At 43.8% G+C, this 17332-nt stretch overlaps 2 protein-coding genes across 7 annotated transcripts in view; one reads left to right on the top strand and one right to left on the bottom strand.

Annotated features, from left to right (window-relative positions):
* Positions 1 to 13018, top strand: part of LOC109868319 (retinoic acid receptor RXR-alpha-A) — a 164151-nt gene extending 151133 nt beyond the window's left edge. For all 6 annotated transcript variants that reach the window (XM_031802639.1, XM_031802643.1, XM_031802642.1 and 3 more), the window contains exons 9-11: positions 2904 to 2995; positions 9064 to 9169; positions 9397 to 13018. In XM_031802639.1, coding sequence (XP_031658499.1) covers positions 2904 to 2995; positions 9064 to 9169; positions 9397 to 9544 — 346 coding nt within the window. In that variant the 3' untranslated portion in view covers positions 9545 to 13018. The remainder of the gene's footprint in view (positions 1 to 2903; positions 2996 to 9063; positions 9170 to 9396) is intronic.
* A 433-nt stretch (positions 13019 to 13451) lies between these two features.
* Positions 13452 to 17332, bottom strand: part of LOC109868270 (WD repeat-containing protein 5) — a 28802-nt gene continuing 24921 nt past the window's right edge. Inside the window, exons 8-14 of the mRNA XM_020457708.2 lie at positions 17188 to 17243; positions 16968 to 17014; positions 16029 to 16104; positions 15709 to 15742; positions 15538 to 15612; positions 15316 to 15403; positions 13452 to 15201 (exon numbers count right to left, since the gene is read on the bottom strand). Coding sequence (XP_020313297.1) covers positions 15101 to 15201; positions 15316 to 15403; positions 15538 to 15612; positions 15709 to 15742; positions 16029 to 16104; positions 16968 to 17014; positions 17188 to 17243 — 477 coding nt within the window. The 3' untranslated portion in view covers positions 13452 to 15100. The remainder of the gene's footprint in view (positions 15202 to 15315; positions 15404 to 15537; positions 15613 to 15708; positions 15743 to 16028; positions 16105 to 16967; positions 17015 to 17187; positions 17244 to 17332) is intronic.

Here is a 17332-nt window from a genome sequence, read left to right as displayed (position 1 = left end):
GTGGAGAGAGAGATACAGAGGGAGGTGGAGAGCGAGAGATACAGAGGGAGGTGGAGAGAGAGATACAGAGGGAGGTGGAGAGAGAGATACAGAGGGAGGTGGAGAGAGAGATACAGAGGGAGGTGGAGAGCGAGAGATACAGAGGGAGGTGGAGAGAGAGATACAGAGGGAGGTGGAGAGCGAGAGATACAGAGGGAGGTGGAGAGCGAGAGAGAGACAGAGGGAGTTGGAGAGAGAGAGACAGAGGGAGGTGGAGAGCGAGAGAGAGACAGAGGGAGGTGGAGAGAGAGAGACAGAGGGAGGTGGAGAGCGAGAGAGATACAGAGGGAGGTGGAGAGAGAGAGACAGAGGGAGGTGGAGAGCGAGAGATACAGAGGGAGGTGGAGAGAGAGAGACAGAGGGAGGTGGAGAGAGAGAGACAGAGGGAGGTGGAGAGAGAGAGACAGAGGGAGGTGGAGAGAGAGATACAGAGGGAGGTGGAGAGCGAGAGAGATACAGAGGGAGGTGGAGAGCGAGAGAGATACAGAGGGAGGTGTGAGAGCGAGAGATACAGAGGGAGGTGGAGAGGAGAGACAGAGGGAGGTGGAGAGAGACCAGAGGGAGGTGGAGAGCGAGAGAGAGACAGAGGGAGGTGGAGAGAGAGAGAGACAGAGGGAGGTGGAGAGCGAGAGAGAGACAGAGGGAGGTGGAGAGAGAGAGAGACAGAGGGAGGTGGAGAGCGAGAGAGAGACAGAGGGAGGTGGAGAGAGAGAGAGACAGAGGGAGGTGGAGAGCGAGAGAGATACAGAGGGAGGTGGAGAGCGAGAGATAGAGAGGGAGGTGGAGAGAGAGAGACAGAGGGAGGTGGAGAGAGACAGAGGGAGGTGGAGAGCGAGAGAGAGACAGAGGGAGGTGGAGAGAGACAGAGGGAGGTGGAGAGCGAGAGAGAGACAGAGGGAGGTGGAGAGCGAGAGATACAGAGGGAGGTGGAGAGCGAGAGAGAGACAGAGGGAGGTGGAGAGCGAGAGATACAGAGGGAGGTGGAGAGAGACAGAGAGACAGAGGGAGGTGGAGAGAGACAGAGAGAGAGACAGGGAGGTGGAGAGCGAGAGAGACAGAGGGAGGTGGAGAGCGAGATAGAGACAGAGGGAGGTGGAGAGCGAGAGAGAGACAGAGGGAGGTGGAGAGAGAGAGAGATAGGGAGGGAGGTGGAGAGCGAGAGAGGAACAGAGGTGAGAGCGAGAGAGACAGAGGGAGGTGGAGAGCGAGAGAGGGAGGTGGAGAGCGAGAGAGAGAGGACAGAGGGAGGTGGAGAGCGAGGAGATACAGAGGGAGGTGAGAGAGCGAGAGAGAGACAGAGGGAGGTGTGAGAGCGAGAGATACAGAGGGAGGTGGAGAGCGAGAGAGATAGGGAGGGAGGTGCGGAGAAGCGAGAGAGACAGAGGGAGAGCGAGAGAGACAGAGGGAGGTGCGAGAGCGAGAGAGGGAGGTGGGAGAGCGAGAGAGAGAGACAGAGGAGGTGGAGAGCGAGAGATACGAGGGAGGTGGAGGAGACAGAGAGACAGAGGAGGTGAGAGAGACAGAGAGAGGTGGAGAGAGACAGAGAGACAGAGGGAGGGAGAGAGACAGAGAGACAGAGGGAGGTGGAGAGAGACAGAGAGACAGAGGGAGGTGGAGAGAGACAGAGAGACAGAGGGAGGTGGAGAGAGACAGAGAGGACAGAGGGAGGTGGAGAGAGACAGAGAGACAGAGGGAGGTGGAGAGCGAGAGATACAGAGGGAGGTGGAGAGAGACAGAGAGACAGAGGGAGGTGGAGAGAGACAGAGAGAGAGACAGGGAGGTGGAGAGCGAGAGAGACAGAGGGAGGTGGAGAGCGAGAGAGAGACAGAGGGAGGTGGAGAGCGAGAGAGAGACAGAGGGAGGTGGAGAGAGAGAGATAGGGAGGGAGGTGGAGAGCGAGAGAGACAGAGGGAGAGCGAGAGAGACAGAGGGAGGTGGAGAGCGAGAGAGGGAGGTGGAGAGCGAGAGAGAGAGACAGAGGGAGGTGGAGAGCGAGAGATACAGAGGGAGGTGGAGAGCGAGAGAGAGACAGAGGGGAGGTGGAGAGAGACAGAGAGAGGGCGAGAGCGAGAGAGAGAGACAGGGAGGTGGAGAGAGACAGAGGGAGGTGGAGAGAGAGAGAGATAGGGAGGTGGAGAGAGACAGAGAGAGAGACAGGGAGGTGGAGAGCGAGAGAGACAGAGGGAGAGCGAGAGCGAGAGAGAGAGACAGGGAGGTGGAGAGAGACAGAGGGAGGTGGAGAGAGAGAGAGATAGGGAGGTGGAGAGAGAGGGAGAGATAGAGGGATGTGGAGAGAGAGGGAGAGATAGAGGTATGTGGACAGAGACAGAGGGACTTGGACAGAGACAGAGGGACGTGGAGAGAGACAGAGGGAGGTGGAGAGAGACAGAAGGAGGTGGAGAGAGAGAGAGAGGGAGGTGGAAGTGGAGAGAGAGACAGAGAAGTGGAGAGAGAGAGACAGAGGGAGGTGAAGAGATAGAGAGCAGGCGTGACGGAATCATAGAGGGGTGAGGAGTTCGAGCGGTAGCATCACACTCCCGAAACGCCGCCCCGCCCTTGTGATGTCACACGTTAGTCTGGGATTGTGTTTGTGCTAAGTCGTTCATGGATGTCCTTTTCTCAGCCATGTTCTCAAGCAGCTAGAATTACGTGGTGTAGGCAGGGCTGTGCGATTTTCCGCTGGTTGAACATTCCCTGTGTGTCAGGGCAGTTTGGGCCGTGTTGTGAATTGATTTGTACTGAGTTTCCATTGAGTTACACCTGTAGATAAAGGAGGGTGTAATGAAGGCTGACCTACGGAGGTGTTGCTGGCTGATGGTCAGATCTCTAAGAGCCTGTCTATGTGTCTCCCTCTCTCCATCCAGAGTGCTCACAGAACTGGTATCCAAGATGAGAGACATGCAGATGGACAAGACAGAGCTGGGTTGCCTTCGGGCTATCGTCCTCTTCAACCCAGGTATCACACACTCCTAACACCCCTTTAATCCAGAACCTTCTATTTAGATTATAATAATACAATAAAGGGCCCTGTTCCTGCTACTCTGACCTCACAAACAATGACTGCCTGTGATACCGGTGAACTTGCATACATGTGAAGCCTTCACACCCTTCACAGCCTTCACCCCACCAGACCCTTGTTCCTGCCGTGGTTTCTCCCAACTACGAAAGTGCCCACAGTGCCCTCCACTAAAGCCCTCTGCTAGCCCTCTGCTCTATGGTACAGGCCAGGGTTATCTTCATTACCATGCTGAGTGCCCGTGCCAGCCCTGCCCCGCTGGCACCAGACGCGCTCCCTGTCTTTAATGAGTCTGTGCCATGGCCCCGGAGACAAAGAGCAGTGTGGGAGCGTGCCACTGGCCCACAGGGGCTCCGACGGGCCTCATTCTCCCAGGACAGACTGCTCCTCTGTCCTCCAGAGTCACTCTGCTACAGACCTGGCTCTGGAACAGATCACAGTCTACTTTGCCCTAATTAGGAGCAGCTCACGGAGATGGCCTAACAGAGGGAATGCTGGGATTCAGAGAGGCTGAGTCCTTTCCCACACTGAGATGAGAGTATTGCTGTATTTAGGCCTTTTCACTTGCTGGCAATAAATGTTGAATCAGAAGTGTAGCGTACAGTTGAAGTTTACATACACTTAGGTTGGAGACATTAAAACTCATTTTCAACCACTCCACACATTTCTTGTTAACAAACTATAGTTTTGGCAAGTCAGTTAGAACATCTACTTTGTGCATGACACAAGTAATTTTTCCAACAATTGTTTACAGACAGATTATTTCACTTATGATTCACTGTATCACAATTCCAGTGGGTCAGAAGTTTACATACACTAAATTGGCTGTGCCTTTAAACAGCTTGGAAAATTCCAGAAAATTATGTCATGGCTTTAGAAGCTTCTGATAGGCTAATTTACATCATTTTAGTCAATTGGGGGTGTACCTGTGGATGTATTTCGAGGTCTACCTACAAACTCAGTGCCTCTTTGCTTGACATCATGGGAAAATCAACAGAAATCAGCCAAGACCTCATAAAAACAACTGTAGACTTCCACAAGTCTGGTTCATCATTGGGAGCAATTTCCAAATGCCTGAAGTTACCACGTTCATCTGTACAAACAATAGTACGCAAGTATAAACACCATGAGACCACGCAGCCGTTATAATGCTCAGGAAGGAGACTTGTTCTGTCTCCTAGAGCTGAATGCACTTTGGTGTGAAAAGTGCAAATCAATCCCAGAACAACAGCAAAGGACCTTGTGATAATGCTGGAAGAAACAGGTACAAAAGTATCTATATCCACAGTAAAACGAGTCCTATATCGACATAACCCGAAAGGCCGCTCAGCAAGGAAGAAGCCACTGCTCCAGAACCGCCATAAAAAGCCAGACTACGGTTTGCAACTGCACATGGGGACAAAGATTGTACTGTTTGGAGAAATGTCCTCTGGTCTGATGAAACAAAAATAGAACTGTTTGGCTATAATGACCATCGTTATGTTTGGAGGAAAAATGGGGAGGCTTGCAAGCCGAAGAACACCATCCCAACCGTGAAGCACGGGGGTGGCAGCATCATGTTGTGGGGGTGCTTTGCTGCAGGAGGGCTGGTGCACTTCACAAAATAGATGGCATTTTGAGGCAGGAAAATTATGTGAATATATTGAAGCAACATCTCAAGACATCAATCAGGAAGTTAAAGCTTTGTCACAAATGGGTCTTCCAAATGAACAATGACCCCAAGCATACTCCAAAGTTGTTGCAAAATGGCTTAAGGACAACAAAGTCAAGGTATTGGAGTGGCCATCACAAAACCCTGACCTCATCCTATAGACATTTTGTGGGCAGAACTGAAAAAGCGTGTGCGAGCAGAGGCCTACAAACCTGACTTGGTTACAACAGCTCTGTCAGGAGGAATGGGCCAAAATTCACCCAACTTATTGTGGGAAGCTTGTGGAAGGCTATCCGAAACGTTTGACCCAAGTTAAACAATTGAAAGGCAATGCTACCAAATACTAATTGAGTGTATGTAAACTTCTGACCCACTGAGAATGTGATGAAAGAAATTAAAACTGAAATCATTCTCTGCTATTATTCTGACATTTCACGTTCTTAAAATAAAGTGATGATCCTAACTGACCTAAAACAGGGACTTTTTACTAGGATTAAATGTCAGGGATTGTGGAAAAACTAAGGTGGCTAAGGTGTATGTAAACTTCAACTGTTCATGTGTTGCCTCATCCAGCCTGTGTTTTGGGGAGAATTACCATGCATATGTACAGTGCCTTCAGAAAGTTTTCACAACCCTTGACTTTTTACACATTTTTTGTGTTACAGTCTGAATTTAAAATGCATTAAATTGAAGTCTTGTGTTACTAATCTACACCCAATACTCTATCATGTCAAAGTGGTGTTTTGTTTTTAGAATATTTTACAAATGAATTAAATATGAAAAGCTGAAATGTCGATAAGTATTCAACCCCTTTGTTACGGCAAGCCTAAATCATTTAAAGAGTAAAAATGTGCTTAACAAATCACATGGACTCATTCTCTGTGCAGTAATAGTGGTTCACATTCTTTTTTTATGATTACCCCATCGCTGTACCCCACACATACAATTATCTGTAAGGTCCCTCAGTCAAGTAGTGAATTTTAAGCACAGATTCAACCACAAAGACCAGGGAGGTTTTCCAATGGTTTGCAAAGAAGTTCACAGATTTTGTATTTTTAAAAAGCAGACACTGAATATCCCTTTAAGCATGGAGAATTTACTATTTAAACTTTGGATGGTGCATCAATACACCCAGTCACTACAAAGATGCTAACTCAGTTGCAGGGGAGGAAGGAAACCACACAGGGATTTCACCATGAGGCCAAGGTGACTTTAAAAGAGAATTTAATGGCTGTGATATCAGAAAACTGAGGCTAGATCAACAAAATTGTATTTACACCACAATACTAACATAAATGACAGAGTGAAAAAAAGGAAGCGTGTATAGAATATTCCAAAACATGCATCCTGTTTGCAAAAAACACTAAAGTAAGCACTGCAATAAATGTGCCACAGACATTACCTTTTTGTCCTGAATACAAAGCATTATGTTTGAAGCAAATCCAACACAGCATGTCACTGAGTACTGCTCTTCATATTTTCAAGCTTGGTGGTGGCTGCATCATGTTATGGGTATGCTTGTCATTGCCAAAGACTAGGGAGTTTTTTGAATAAAAAGAAACTGAATAGCGCTAAGCACAGGCAAAATCCTAGACGAAAACTTGGTTCAGTCTGCTTTCCAACAGACACTGGGTTACAAATTCACCTTTCAGCAGGACAATAACCTAAAATACAGGCCAAATATACACTGGAGTTGCTTACCAAGACGACATTGAATGTTCCTGAGTGGCCTAGTTGCAGTTTTGACTCAGGATCGGTGGGTCCCCCACGGGACGGTTGAGCTAACGTATTCTTGTTAATCTAACTGCGCTGTCCAATTCACAGTAGCTATTACAGTGAAATAATACCATGTTATTGTTTGAGGAGAGTCCACAGTTATGAACTTGAAAAGTTATTAATAAACCAATTAGGCACATTTGGGCAGTCTTAATACAACATTTTCAACAGAAATACAATGGTTAATTGGATCAGTCTAAAATTTTGCACATACACTGCTGCCATCTAGTGGCCAACATCTAGATTGTGCCTGGGCTGCAATAATACATTATGGCCTTTCTCTTGCATTTAAAAGATGATGGTACAACAACAACAAAAATGCATGTTTTTTTCTTTGTATTGTCTTTTACCAGATCTAATGTGTTATATTCTCATACATTCAGTTCCCATTTCCACAAACTTCAGTGTTTCCTTTCAAATGGTATCAAGTATATGCATATCCTTTACTGTAGACTGTAAACTATCCTTCCAGACTCACATAAAGCATCTCCAATCCAAAGTTAAATCTAGAATTGGCTTCCTATTTCACAACAAAGCATCCTTCACTCATGCTGCCAAACATACCCTCGTAAAACTGACCATCTTACCGATCTTCGACTTTGGCGATGTCATTTACAAAATAGTCTCCAACACCCTACTCAACAAATTGGATGCAGTCTATCACAGTGCCATCCGTTTTGTCACCAAAGCCCCATATACTACCCACCACTGCGACCTGTATGCTCTCGTTGGCTGGCCCTCGCTTCATACTCGTCGCCAAACCCACTGGCTCCAGGTCATCTACAAGTCTCTGCTAGGTAAAGACCCACCTTATCTCAGCTCACTGGTCACCATAGCTGCACCTACCCGTAGCACGCGTTCCAGCAGGTATATCTCACTTGTCACCCCCAAAGCCAATTCCTCCTTTGGCCGCCTCTCCTTCCAGTTCTCTGCTGCCAATGACTGGAACGACATACAAAAATCTCTGAAACTGGAAACACTTATCTCCCTCACTAGCTTTAAGCACCAGCTGTCAGAGCAGCTCACAGATCACTGCACCTGTACATAGCCCATCTATAAATAGCTCAAACAACTACCTCTTCCCCTACTGTATTTATTTATTTTGCTCCTTTGCACCCCAGTATTTCTACTTTGTACACTCATCTACAGTCAAATCTACCATTCCAGTGTTTTACTTGCTATATTGTATTTACTTTGCCACCATAGCCTATTTATTGCCTTTACCTCCCTTATCTCACCTCATTTGCTCACATTTTATATGGACTTGTTTCTACTGTATTATTGACTGTATGTTTGTTTTTCTCCATGTGTAACTCTGTGTTGTTATATGTTTCGAACTGCTTTGCTTTATCTTGGCCAGGTCGCAGTTGTAAATGAGAGCTTGTTCTCAACTTGCCTACCTGGTTAAATAAAAAAATATATAAAAAATATCTGTGCTTCAGGTCCTGAGCTACAGGCAGTTAGATTTGGGTATGTCATTTTAGGTCCTGAGCTACAGGCAGTTAGATTTGGGTATGTCATTTTAGGTCCTGAGCTACAGGCAGTTAGATTTGGGTATGTCATTTCAGGTCCTGAGCTACAGGCAGTTAGATTTGGGTATGTCATTTTAGGTCCTGAGCTACAGGCAGTTAGATTTGGGTATGTCATTTCAGGTCCTGAGCTACAGGCAGTTAGATTTGGGTATGTCATTTTAGGTCCTGAGCTACAGGCAGTTAGATTTGGGTATGTCATTTTAGGTCCTGAGCTACAGGCAGTTAGATTTGGGTATGTCATTTTAGGTCCTGAGCTACAGGCAGTTAGATTTGGGTATGTCATTTTAAAAAAAGGGGCGGATCCTAAAGAGATTTTAAGATGCACTCCAGGATCTTAAGCACAACAATGTTGCAACATATCATACAAATATATATATTTGTAAGATGACGTAGTACACAATTTAATGACGTAGTACACAATTTAATGACGTAGTACACAACAAAACGGGGACCACTTTTGGCTCATGAGCTTGTTTGAGAGTGCATCTTTAAATCAGCTTAAAGATCTATGGCAAGACTTGAAAATGTGTGTTGAGCATTGATCAGCAAAAAAACTTGAGAGAGCTTGAAGAATTGAAAAAAACATATTGTACTATCAAGGTGTGCAAAACTCTCAGATACTCCCAGCTGTAATGTCTGTCAAAGAGGATCCTAACATATATTGACAGGGGTGTGAATACTTATCTAATCAAGATATATGTTTTATTTTTCATATTTTATTTGATCAAATGTTAGAATTTGACATTACAGAGTATTTTTTGTAGATCGTTGACCAAAAAATGACAATTTAAATCCATTTTAATCCCACTTTGTAACACAACATAATGTGGGAAAAGTTAAGGGGTGTGAATGCTTTCTGAAGGCACTGTATAGGAGACCCAGACCAGTAGGGCAGCTCACATGTCATTTGTCTTAAAGCCTTCTGATGACAGCATGCAGGTGTTAGCCTTCAGGGGCAGCCAGGCTGTACATACATTCGTACCTGGTATCCTGTGACTGTTGTGCCTAGTTGTCTGATGCAGTGCGTGTCTGTGTGTGTCTCTACTCAGACTCTAAAGGCCTGTCTAACCCAGGTGAGGTGGAGGCTTTGAGAGAGAAGGTCTACGCCTCTCTGGAGGCCTACTGCAAACAGAAATACCCAGATCAGCCTGGCAGGTACGAATACACATACCTCCCTCTCTTTCTTTATATCTCTCTTTTCTCGCTCTTCCTCCACTCGTCTGTCAGTGTGTTTGGCAGAAAGTGCTTTATGTTTATATTGTACATGACAGGCAACCCTGTCATGACTTACTGTACATCAACATTTGAGACAACATCTTGTCTAAATCCATGTCTTATTTTCTGTCACGCTAATCACTGCTTTGTGTCTTTGATTGGGTTAGGTTTGCCAAGCTGTTGCTACGGTTACCAGCCCTGCGCTCCATTGGTCTGAAGTGTCTGGAGCACCTGTTCTTTTTCAAGCTCATCGGGGACACGCCCATCGACACCTTCCTCATGGAGATGCTAGAGGCGCCCCACCAAATGACATAACTGCAGGCGGTGCGTCACCCGTGTTCCCCCCCGCCCCCTCCACCCCTAACCCGCTGGACAGCGAGAGTGGTCCTGCAAACCGTTCCCCCTTGAGAGACTGATGTCTCCTCCCTTTCTACCCTCTTTGATGTGTTTCAAAAAACAAGTTCAATGTATATGGGTCTGTTTTATATATTGTACAAATATATAAATATAAATATATATATAACTCATGAGAGACAACGATGGACTGGAGATGAAACGGACCGAGGAGAAAATAAGTGTTTGAAGCCATTGTTTTGTAAGGTGAAACAACAGCAGAGTAGACCAGGTGTAACATGTAGCTGTCTGCAGGTGTATCTTTAACTGTTCCATCATTGGATGCACAGCAGCGTAGTAATTGGGACAATCGTGTTTTGGACTTGTTGAAGAGAGGCGGGGCTGCATGGGCTGTCCCTGGCTCTGATTGGAGCCGTCTCACTTTTAGAACTAACTTAATGTTCTGTGTGCAGAGGGGAGGAGCCAGGCCCGGTCTTGTCTGGTCCGATACAGTCCGGACTGGTCCGGTTGGGTCTGTTTTGAGGTGTATTGTAGACAAGGACTCAGAGGTGAGAACATGTAGATGAACGGTGCTCCACTCAGGTCTCTGAACCCAAACTCAGCCGTTTCTCCACATCTCCTTATTCTATTAGCACTGTTTGAACATGAGAGGAGAGACGCTACATCGGTCCAGTGTTCAGAGGCTCATATAGCTTCAGAGACTGATTGGAGTGAAAGCCTGCAGTGTGGCCTCTTAGGACCAGAGCTGATGACCTCCATGTGGCGTGACTGTCTGCACAGAGAAGCTTCTCTCTGGAACTACTCATTCTGGTGTACTGGACTGACGTTAGGCACAGTGTGTATCTGGAGTCTCCCTGACATAGGCCCTATACTACATGTCATTACTGTGTGATCTGGAAGGTTGCCACCGGAAGGAAAGCAAACAGATATATGTTCTCGTACTACAATTATTTGTCCTGTTTCCTGTCTGAGTTAAGGTGACCACAAAATGAAGAAGAAATAGACAGATGATTTGACTGAACTGTACTGTAAGGAAATAGTGTCCGCTGATCTGAACTAAGTGCTTTTTAAAGTGATGCCATGTCTTTGTCATGTCTCCCTCCACCTCTGAGACCTTTTGTTCCACTCTTCTGTGAATTTCAACACACCATGATTGACCTTCACACAGCAACCAAGCCTGCTGTTCCTCACAGTGTAACCTAGCTTTAGAAGGTCTTTGACCTGTACTGGACATTACAACCACACACACAGTGTTGATGGTATATGTTTCATTATTCATTTGCAAAACAATTTGAAATTACCTCTGTTTTCACCCTGCCCCCCCCCCCCCGCTCTGCTTCAATGCAGTCATGTTTATGGCTAGATGTACTCTTATTGCTTGGCACTTAACCTCAGTATTGTGGAGCTCATGCTGCTCCATTGCAAGCTCACCTCTGGGGCAGCCAGATCAGGCTGAGGCCCAGGCCATCCATCCACTCTGACTGGAGGATGTGGGCCTGGTGAAGAGACAGAGACTGTTGACTACTCTGCTGCCCAGCCTCCCCTCATCCTCAGAGGGATCCATAGACGGCACTTCTGTGGACAACACAGTTTCATTTAAGTCAAATGAAAATGTTAAATATGTAACGTTATGTATAAATCTGCTATATGCCCATATTGCGCTTTTTTTCTTTCTATGCTACAGCTGCTGCATAACTATGCATCTAGTGTTTCTTTTCTCCAAAGATTGTCCATGGAGTGGTTTCGTTGTTATTCTAAAAGGGGTGGTTAAACCCTGTCCTGGAGGACAGCAGACTGCTTTGGATTTCAATCAACTTTATCAGAGATCCAGGAGCGAGTTTGGCAGTCCACATTATGATAGCAGACTAGGGAGAGCCACAGAGAAATAGAATAGAACATTTGCTTTGCGATAGAGAGTTTGACCAGCGAGAAAAGAGAATTTGGTGACTATGGGAGAGCTGTGACTTCCCCCTAGTGGAAGAGATGCAGCACTGCAACATTACTTGAATTTTGTACAAGTATTTAACCAGAAATGGCACTTTTTCATGACATTATCAATGTTCATTTTTGTCTTTGGTCAGTCAAAACCTCAACGTGTCTGCTCGCAGAAAGATTGAATGAATAACAATAACCTCAGCAGGATTGATTGACACGTCCTTAGTTCAAATCTAGCTTGTGTATTTTAGTGCTGTGATTGCATTTTCATTAGGTCATATTTTAAACTATTTAGGAGAAGAAGATTTGTGTTTAGGCCAATTCTGTCTAAACAATATTTTTAATCGAGGCTAATTGTAATTGTCAAAAAAACAAATGAATTGGCTCATTGTTCAAATGATACCAATTTAAGCACTAGTAAAAGTAATTCTCCGGAACATGAGTAGGTCAAATCAAACATTTCAGAAAAATAACCACATGCTTTTTAGATGTACACCTGCTCACTTGTGTCTGATGTCTCCTATTCTCTGCTTGATCAGGTTAATGTGATTCAAGACCCCAGGTGTATACTGTACGTTAAAGCCATACGCAGATGTGCAAGCTCGCTCGCTCACTCCTGCAGGGATTGGACAGAGAAGGGTCCTCTGGACGGATACAGAAATGATTAGATAGAATGAATAGCTACGGAAAATGCTTCATATACCATAAAGCTATATTTTGTCTATATGTGTACATATTTATAAATATCTCTAAATCCGTTCTGTGTTTCCAGTTAATTTAGAGCAACAGGGAGACAAGTAGTTCAGTTAAAACTATCTGAGCCAGGCCTGATTCCAATAGTTTCTTGGTGTTTGTCAAAAAATGTCATGTACTTTTTTTTACATTGACCTCGATTCTCTAAAAGCAAAAGTCTTCAATCAACCAGCATAATACAAGGACCGCAAAGCCCTAACCCTCACCAGCTAACAGCTGTTCTATATGGGACCTGAAAACAGCAACAACAAAAAACGGGTTATTACACACAAAAGACATGAAGCCCTCCCAAATCTATTTATTGCTTAGCAACTTGTATGTTCAACGTTATCAGGAAACGCTGAGCTCATGACACAATCACAGATTTCTTTTGTCGAATTCAGCAAAATGTCAAGAAAGAAAAAAAACTCGACATGTATTTTTGTACAAAGGTCATTTTATCCCTTGCTTATGTACTCTGTACCTGCCATTTTCCTCCTGTGGGCTGTTGTATACATTGTTTGTGTAAATGTTGATTTAAAATGGGGAAGGAAAAAGGTGAGAAGAGTGGTTGCAGTGACACCCTGGTAACTGTCGCCTATACTTTGCCTTTTCGGGCCTATCGATACAAGATGAGATTGTCCTCTCATTACATTTTTGTCTATTTTTAACGAGTTGGAAAACGTCATCTGTTCTTTGTGGGTTGTTCTCCGATATTCTATCTTTCATGGAAAGACAAAAAGATTATTAAAAAATTCTCAAAGTAAATGTTGTTGATGCTCCTTTTATCTTTGTGCTGTTATGTGTTGTCCTCTCCCCTAATAAAATTACATTTAAAGAGGACTGCCTGGAAACAGCCTGTGCAACATCGATTCGAGTCAGAAACAGTTATTCAAAATTGACTAGTTTAAATAGGATAATTGGTCATAAAGTGAGTCTCATCGAAGTTTGGAACATCCATGAAGGTTGTGTTTTGCTTTGATTATGCCCATTTTCCTACTAACATGGGTTGAACAGCTGCGGAGATTGCTACATCTAATAGCTGAAATTGAGACGCGGAATCGGCTAGGAAACACCTCCAAGAATGAAATCTCGTTTTCAAATGATCAACAGAACACATTGCCAATTGGCATGTTCAGTGGCTCTAACGTCGTCACGCAGTTATAACGACTTTGTTTAGAAAGTGCCACCGAACACCACATTTAACATCTTAAAAAATGCTCTTTATTAATTCACAAGGTATAGCTGTCAAATGCAAATTCACAAAATCCAGATTGACTAAATGCAGACACAGAATTTCATGCAGTCCTTGATACCACTGCAGTGCAATGAACATCCAGAAGGGAGAGCAGGAAAACAAGTCCATGTTGTATTGAACTACTAGCTATCAAGACAGTTAAACAAGAACGACACAGAAAGACAGCCACAAATATTGCTCGTCTTAACAACACATATGTTGATGTAGCAATATGTACAGAATGTGGAGCACAAAAATACTTGCATTTGGTCACTGTGCTTTGAAATCTAAACCAGGCTGTGTTAACGTAATGACAGCCAGACACCGAGTCAGGGCCAACATAAGAACAGTGCAAGGCAATGGACTGGACGCATCTCGAAAATAATAATCCAAATGAAAAACAGCCTCGGAGTTCATTTCTTTCCTCACAATTGACATTACTTTGAATATAAGGATTGAGTTGAGACCAGTAAAATGCACTGACAGTACAGGCAAGAGCCCCTTCAATGTAGGCTCGTCGATTGACTTCTCAACCCACCGTTTACACCTGTGAATTCTAGAGGGATCAGTTGAGCACCAACAATGTATTATACAGAATCAGAATACACCGAGTAAAATGTAGGAGTTCAGAACAAGGCAGCGCTCGCTGTGTCCGAGCATAGTGTCGATACTAAACTAGAGAAACTGTTAGGTGAATGACTTGTAGAGAAGTGGTTGAGAAACTGCTGACAAAACTAAACTCCTTGTTGAAATCGATTGAATGTCTAATTAAACTCGACACGCTATGGAAATTCCCCTGCGAGGGCCAGTAAAACTCGCCCATTTGTCAAAAAATGTATTTAACCCCTTCAATGCATTCTGAGCTTTGAATATTGTTTTATGATAAATCCAACAAAACAAAAATGAACCTCAAGCTCTCCCCTGTATGAAGCTTTGTTTCAACACCTCTTCATACGGACTGTTTAATTACAAGTATTGGAAGTATGACAGTTACCACTTATCCATTAGCCTGGTCACAGATCTGTTTGTGCTATCATGTCACCAACATGTTTGGTATGACAAACAGATCTGTGACCAGGCTACTGATCTACTGCATTTCAATGAGACTTACAGTTGTTAAAAGTGAAATGTCAGACACAAAAACAGTGAAGCAGCCTGTTAGTCTGAAGAAAAAACACCTTACATGGTGAATAGGAGAACTTACTTGAGGCCAATCCAATCTGGCAAAAACAAAGCGTGTATCAATACTAAGACACCTACACATAGAGAGTAAAAGCATAAGATACCATGTGACCATTTTCCTCATGAATGACAAAGGGTGATTCTCATATTCCAATTGATGAAACACAAACAGCCAGCTCACAGTAAGAGTAAGGCAGAGATAGTAGAGCATGTAAGGGCACAAGCAAGACCAAGCAGAGGGTTGTGGCGGTTGAGTTGGGGTTTGCTCTGGTTCTGGGTGAAGGGTAGGTGTGTGGTTGTGGTGATGTTCTGGACTTGCGTTCCTTTTCTTCTTCTAGTTGAGGCTCAGTCCTCAAGGCATTCGGGTCCAGCTAAAAACAGTCAAATGAAAAGTACAATAAAATGAAAATACAATAAGCACGCACGGGTGCTTAGCAGTCGCTCCTCCACAGTTTGATGGTTTTGTCGTTTTCTAGCGCCGCAGACGCAATGATGTTCTCTGTGGGGTGGCAGGCAGTAGAAATCACCACATCTAGGACAGAGATGGCGTGAGGGAGAAGAGAAAAGCAGAGAATTAAACAGACATTTTGTGAGCATTTTTCACCTCAAAGTAGTAATCAGTTTCATCAAGCTCTGATTACTCTACCTGTATGACCCTGTAGTTTCTGTACGATCTCCTTGGTCTGCAGGTTCCAGATGTACACCATGTTGTCCTCCGAGCCAGAGACAATCCACTGAGAGATGCAGAGCATAAGAGAATGATACTTCATAAGAAGCTATTGGGAAAAGCATCATCATCTCGTAAATCCATTTTTTTTGTCTTATTATTATTTTTTAAATTCTATTTTATAAAAATAAAAATAAATACCTTTCCACCGGTGACAGAGAAATTTGCAAATATGCAGTACTTTTCGTTTTTGTGGCCGGTGTATGTTTTCAAGCACTGGAATGAGAGGAGAACACTTACTGAAGAGAACTGAAACATCTGAATCAAGAGCATTCCACAACACCATGGTTGGAACATGAAGGCATATCTTACCTTTCCTTTGCTGTAGTCCCAAAGCTTCAGGGTGCTAAAATAAATCATAATAATCCCCATTAGAAGACAGCATCCCAACAGAAACGATGGTGAATGATTAATTAGCATTTAGGAGTGATGAAGTATTATTTTTTTCTGTAGATTTGCTTGAGCGTTCCTTCCCAAATGAAACGCTTTGGTATAGTGGTACTGGACAGTCCAATAGGGCCCACTACTGGTGCAGTAGCGCATGACAAAGATGCCGTGGTACTGTGCACATGTCATATCCTACCTGAGTTTAAGGGAAAGTGACAGTTCTCTACTGATAATCTAACACTCACTTGTCCAATGTGGCAGCCAGAATGTATTTGCCGTTTGGTGAGAACTTCACAAATGACACCGGGGGGTTGTCATCATCTGCAAAAGACCGAAGAATTCACTCACAGAAAAATACTATACAATTTTATATTTCCCATACATTTATAGAAAAAAAATGAAATGTATGAAAACATAAGCAAATATTAGAATATTCACATAAAATATGCACATTTTACCAGCAACGGCATCTTGCGAATAAAAGGCTGTGCGTAATGACGTAGGCCACACAAAAAGCACGTTGTCATAACTTTTCATTAACAGAATTTAAAAAACAGACATTCTATGCGTTTCCATCCAATTTATAACTCCATTGATGGTTTTGGCACAACAAAGAATTCTGTGATGAACAGCAAAAGTGCCAAACTATGGTCTTAGCATGCGCTCTAGTGCAGTGGATACATGATGAGATTATAAAGAGCAGGATCATTTTTATTTGTCAATTGACAGCCAATAATCAATCATCATGTAACCAGCATAAAAATGAACACATTGGATATCTGTTGAGGAAAGCAGCATCTAACTCATCACCTTCCACTTTCACCACCCTGTGAAGTTCATCAGAACTTGTTTGATCTGTAGCCTAATAGACTGTGCATGCTTTTTTTAAGTCCAGGTAGTGGGACGACACAACATACTGCAAGTGACTGCAAATTTAAGTCGATATGATGGTTATTCCACAATAAATGGTTAACACTGCAATTTGTCACATGATCTAATAACAGACAAGAAAATTATTCACCCGTCTAGCGTATTTGATTTTGTCAAAATTGAGGAAATGTACCAACAATTTGATAGTTTCCATCCGGCCTGTTGAGACATTTTTATCTGATATGCAAAACAAATAAAACTGGTTGGATTGAAACCTGGTTACAGATGCTGCCATTCTGGCTGGTGAAGCTTACCAATTAGTGTTTTCAGACATTGTCCCGATGCTGTGTCCCAGATTCGGCTATGGACAGAGAAGATATTAACGTCAATACATTTCTCAAATGATATCCAAACACTCCCCATATTTATGTTAAATTGGCCATCATTAAAACGCAGATGTTCTTTTAGGTCATTAAGTTACACTTACAGGCAAAGTACATTCAACAAAATATATATATATTTTGAATCCCTCACCAGAGGCCATCGTAGCTGCTAGACACAATCAATGAGCCATCTCTGTTGAAATGGACCTACACAGCAACATAGAGCAGATTAGAGATGTACAGTGCCTTCGGAAAGTATTCAGACCCCTTTTTCCACATTTTGTTGTTACAGACTT

Source organism: Oncorhynchus kisutch, linkage group LG23 (assembly GCF_002021735.2).
Source record: "Oncorhynchus kisutch isolate 150728-3 linkage group LG23, Okis_V2, whole genome shotgun sequence".
Taxonomy (NCBI): Eukaryota; Metazoa; Chordata; class Actinopteri; order Salmoniformes; family Salmonidae; genus Oncorhynchus; species Oncorhynchus kisutch.
The sequence above is the reverse complement of the archived record's forward strand: the minus strand, read 5'-3'. Positions and strand labels throughout refer to the sequence as shown.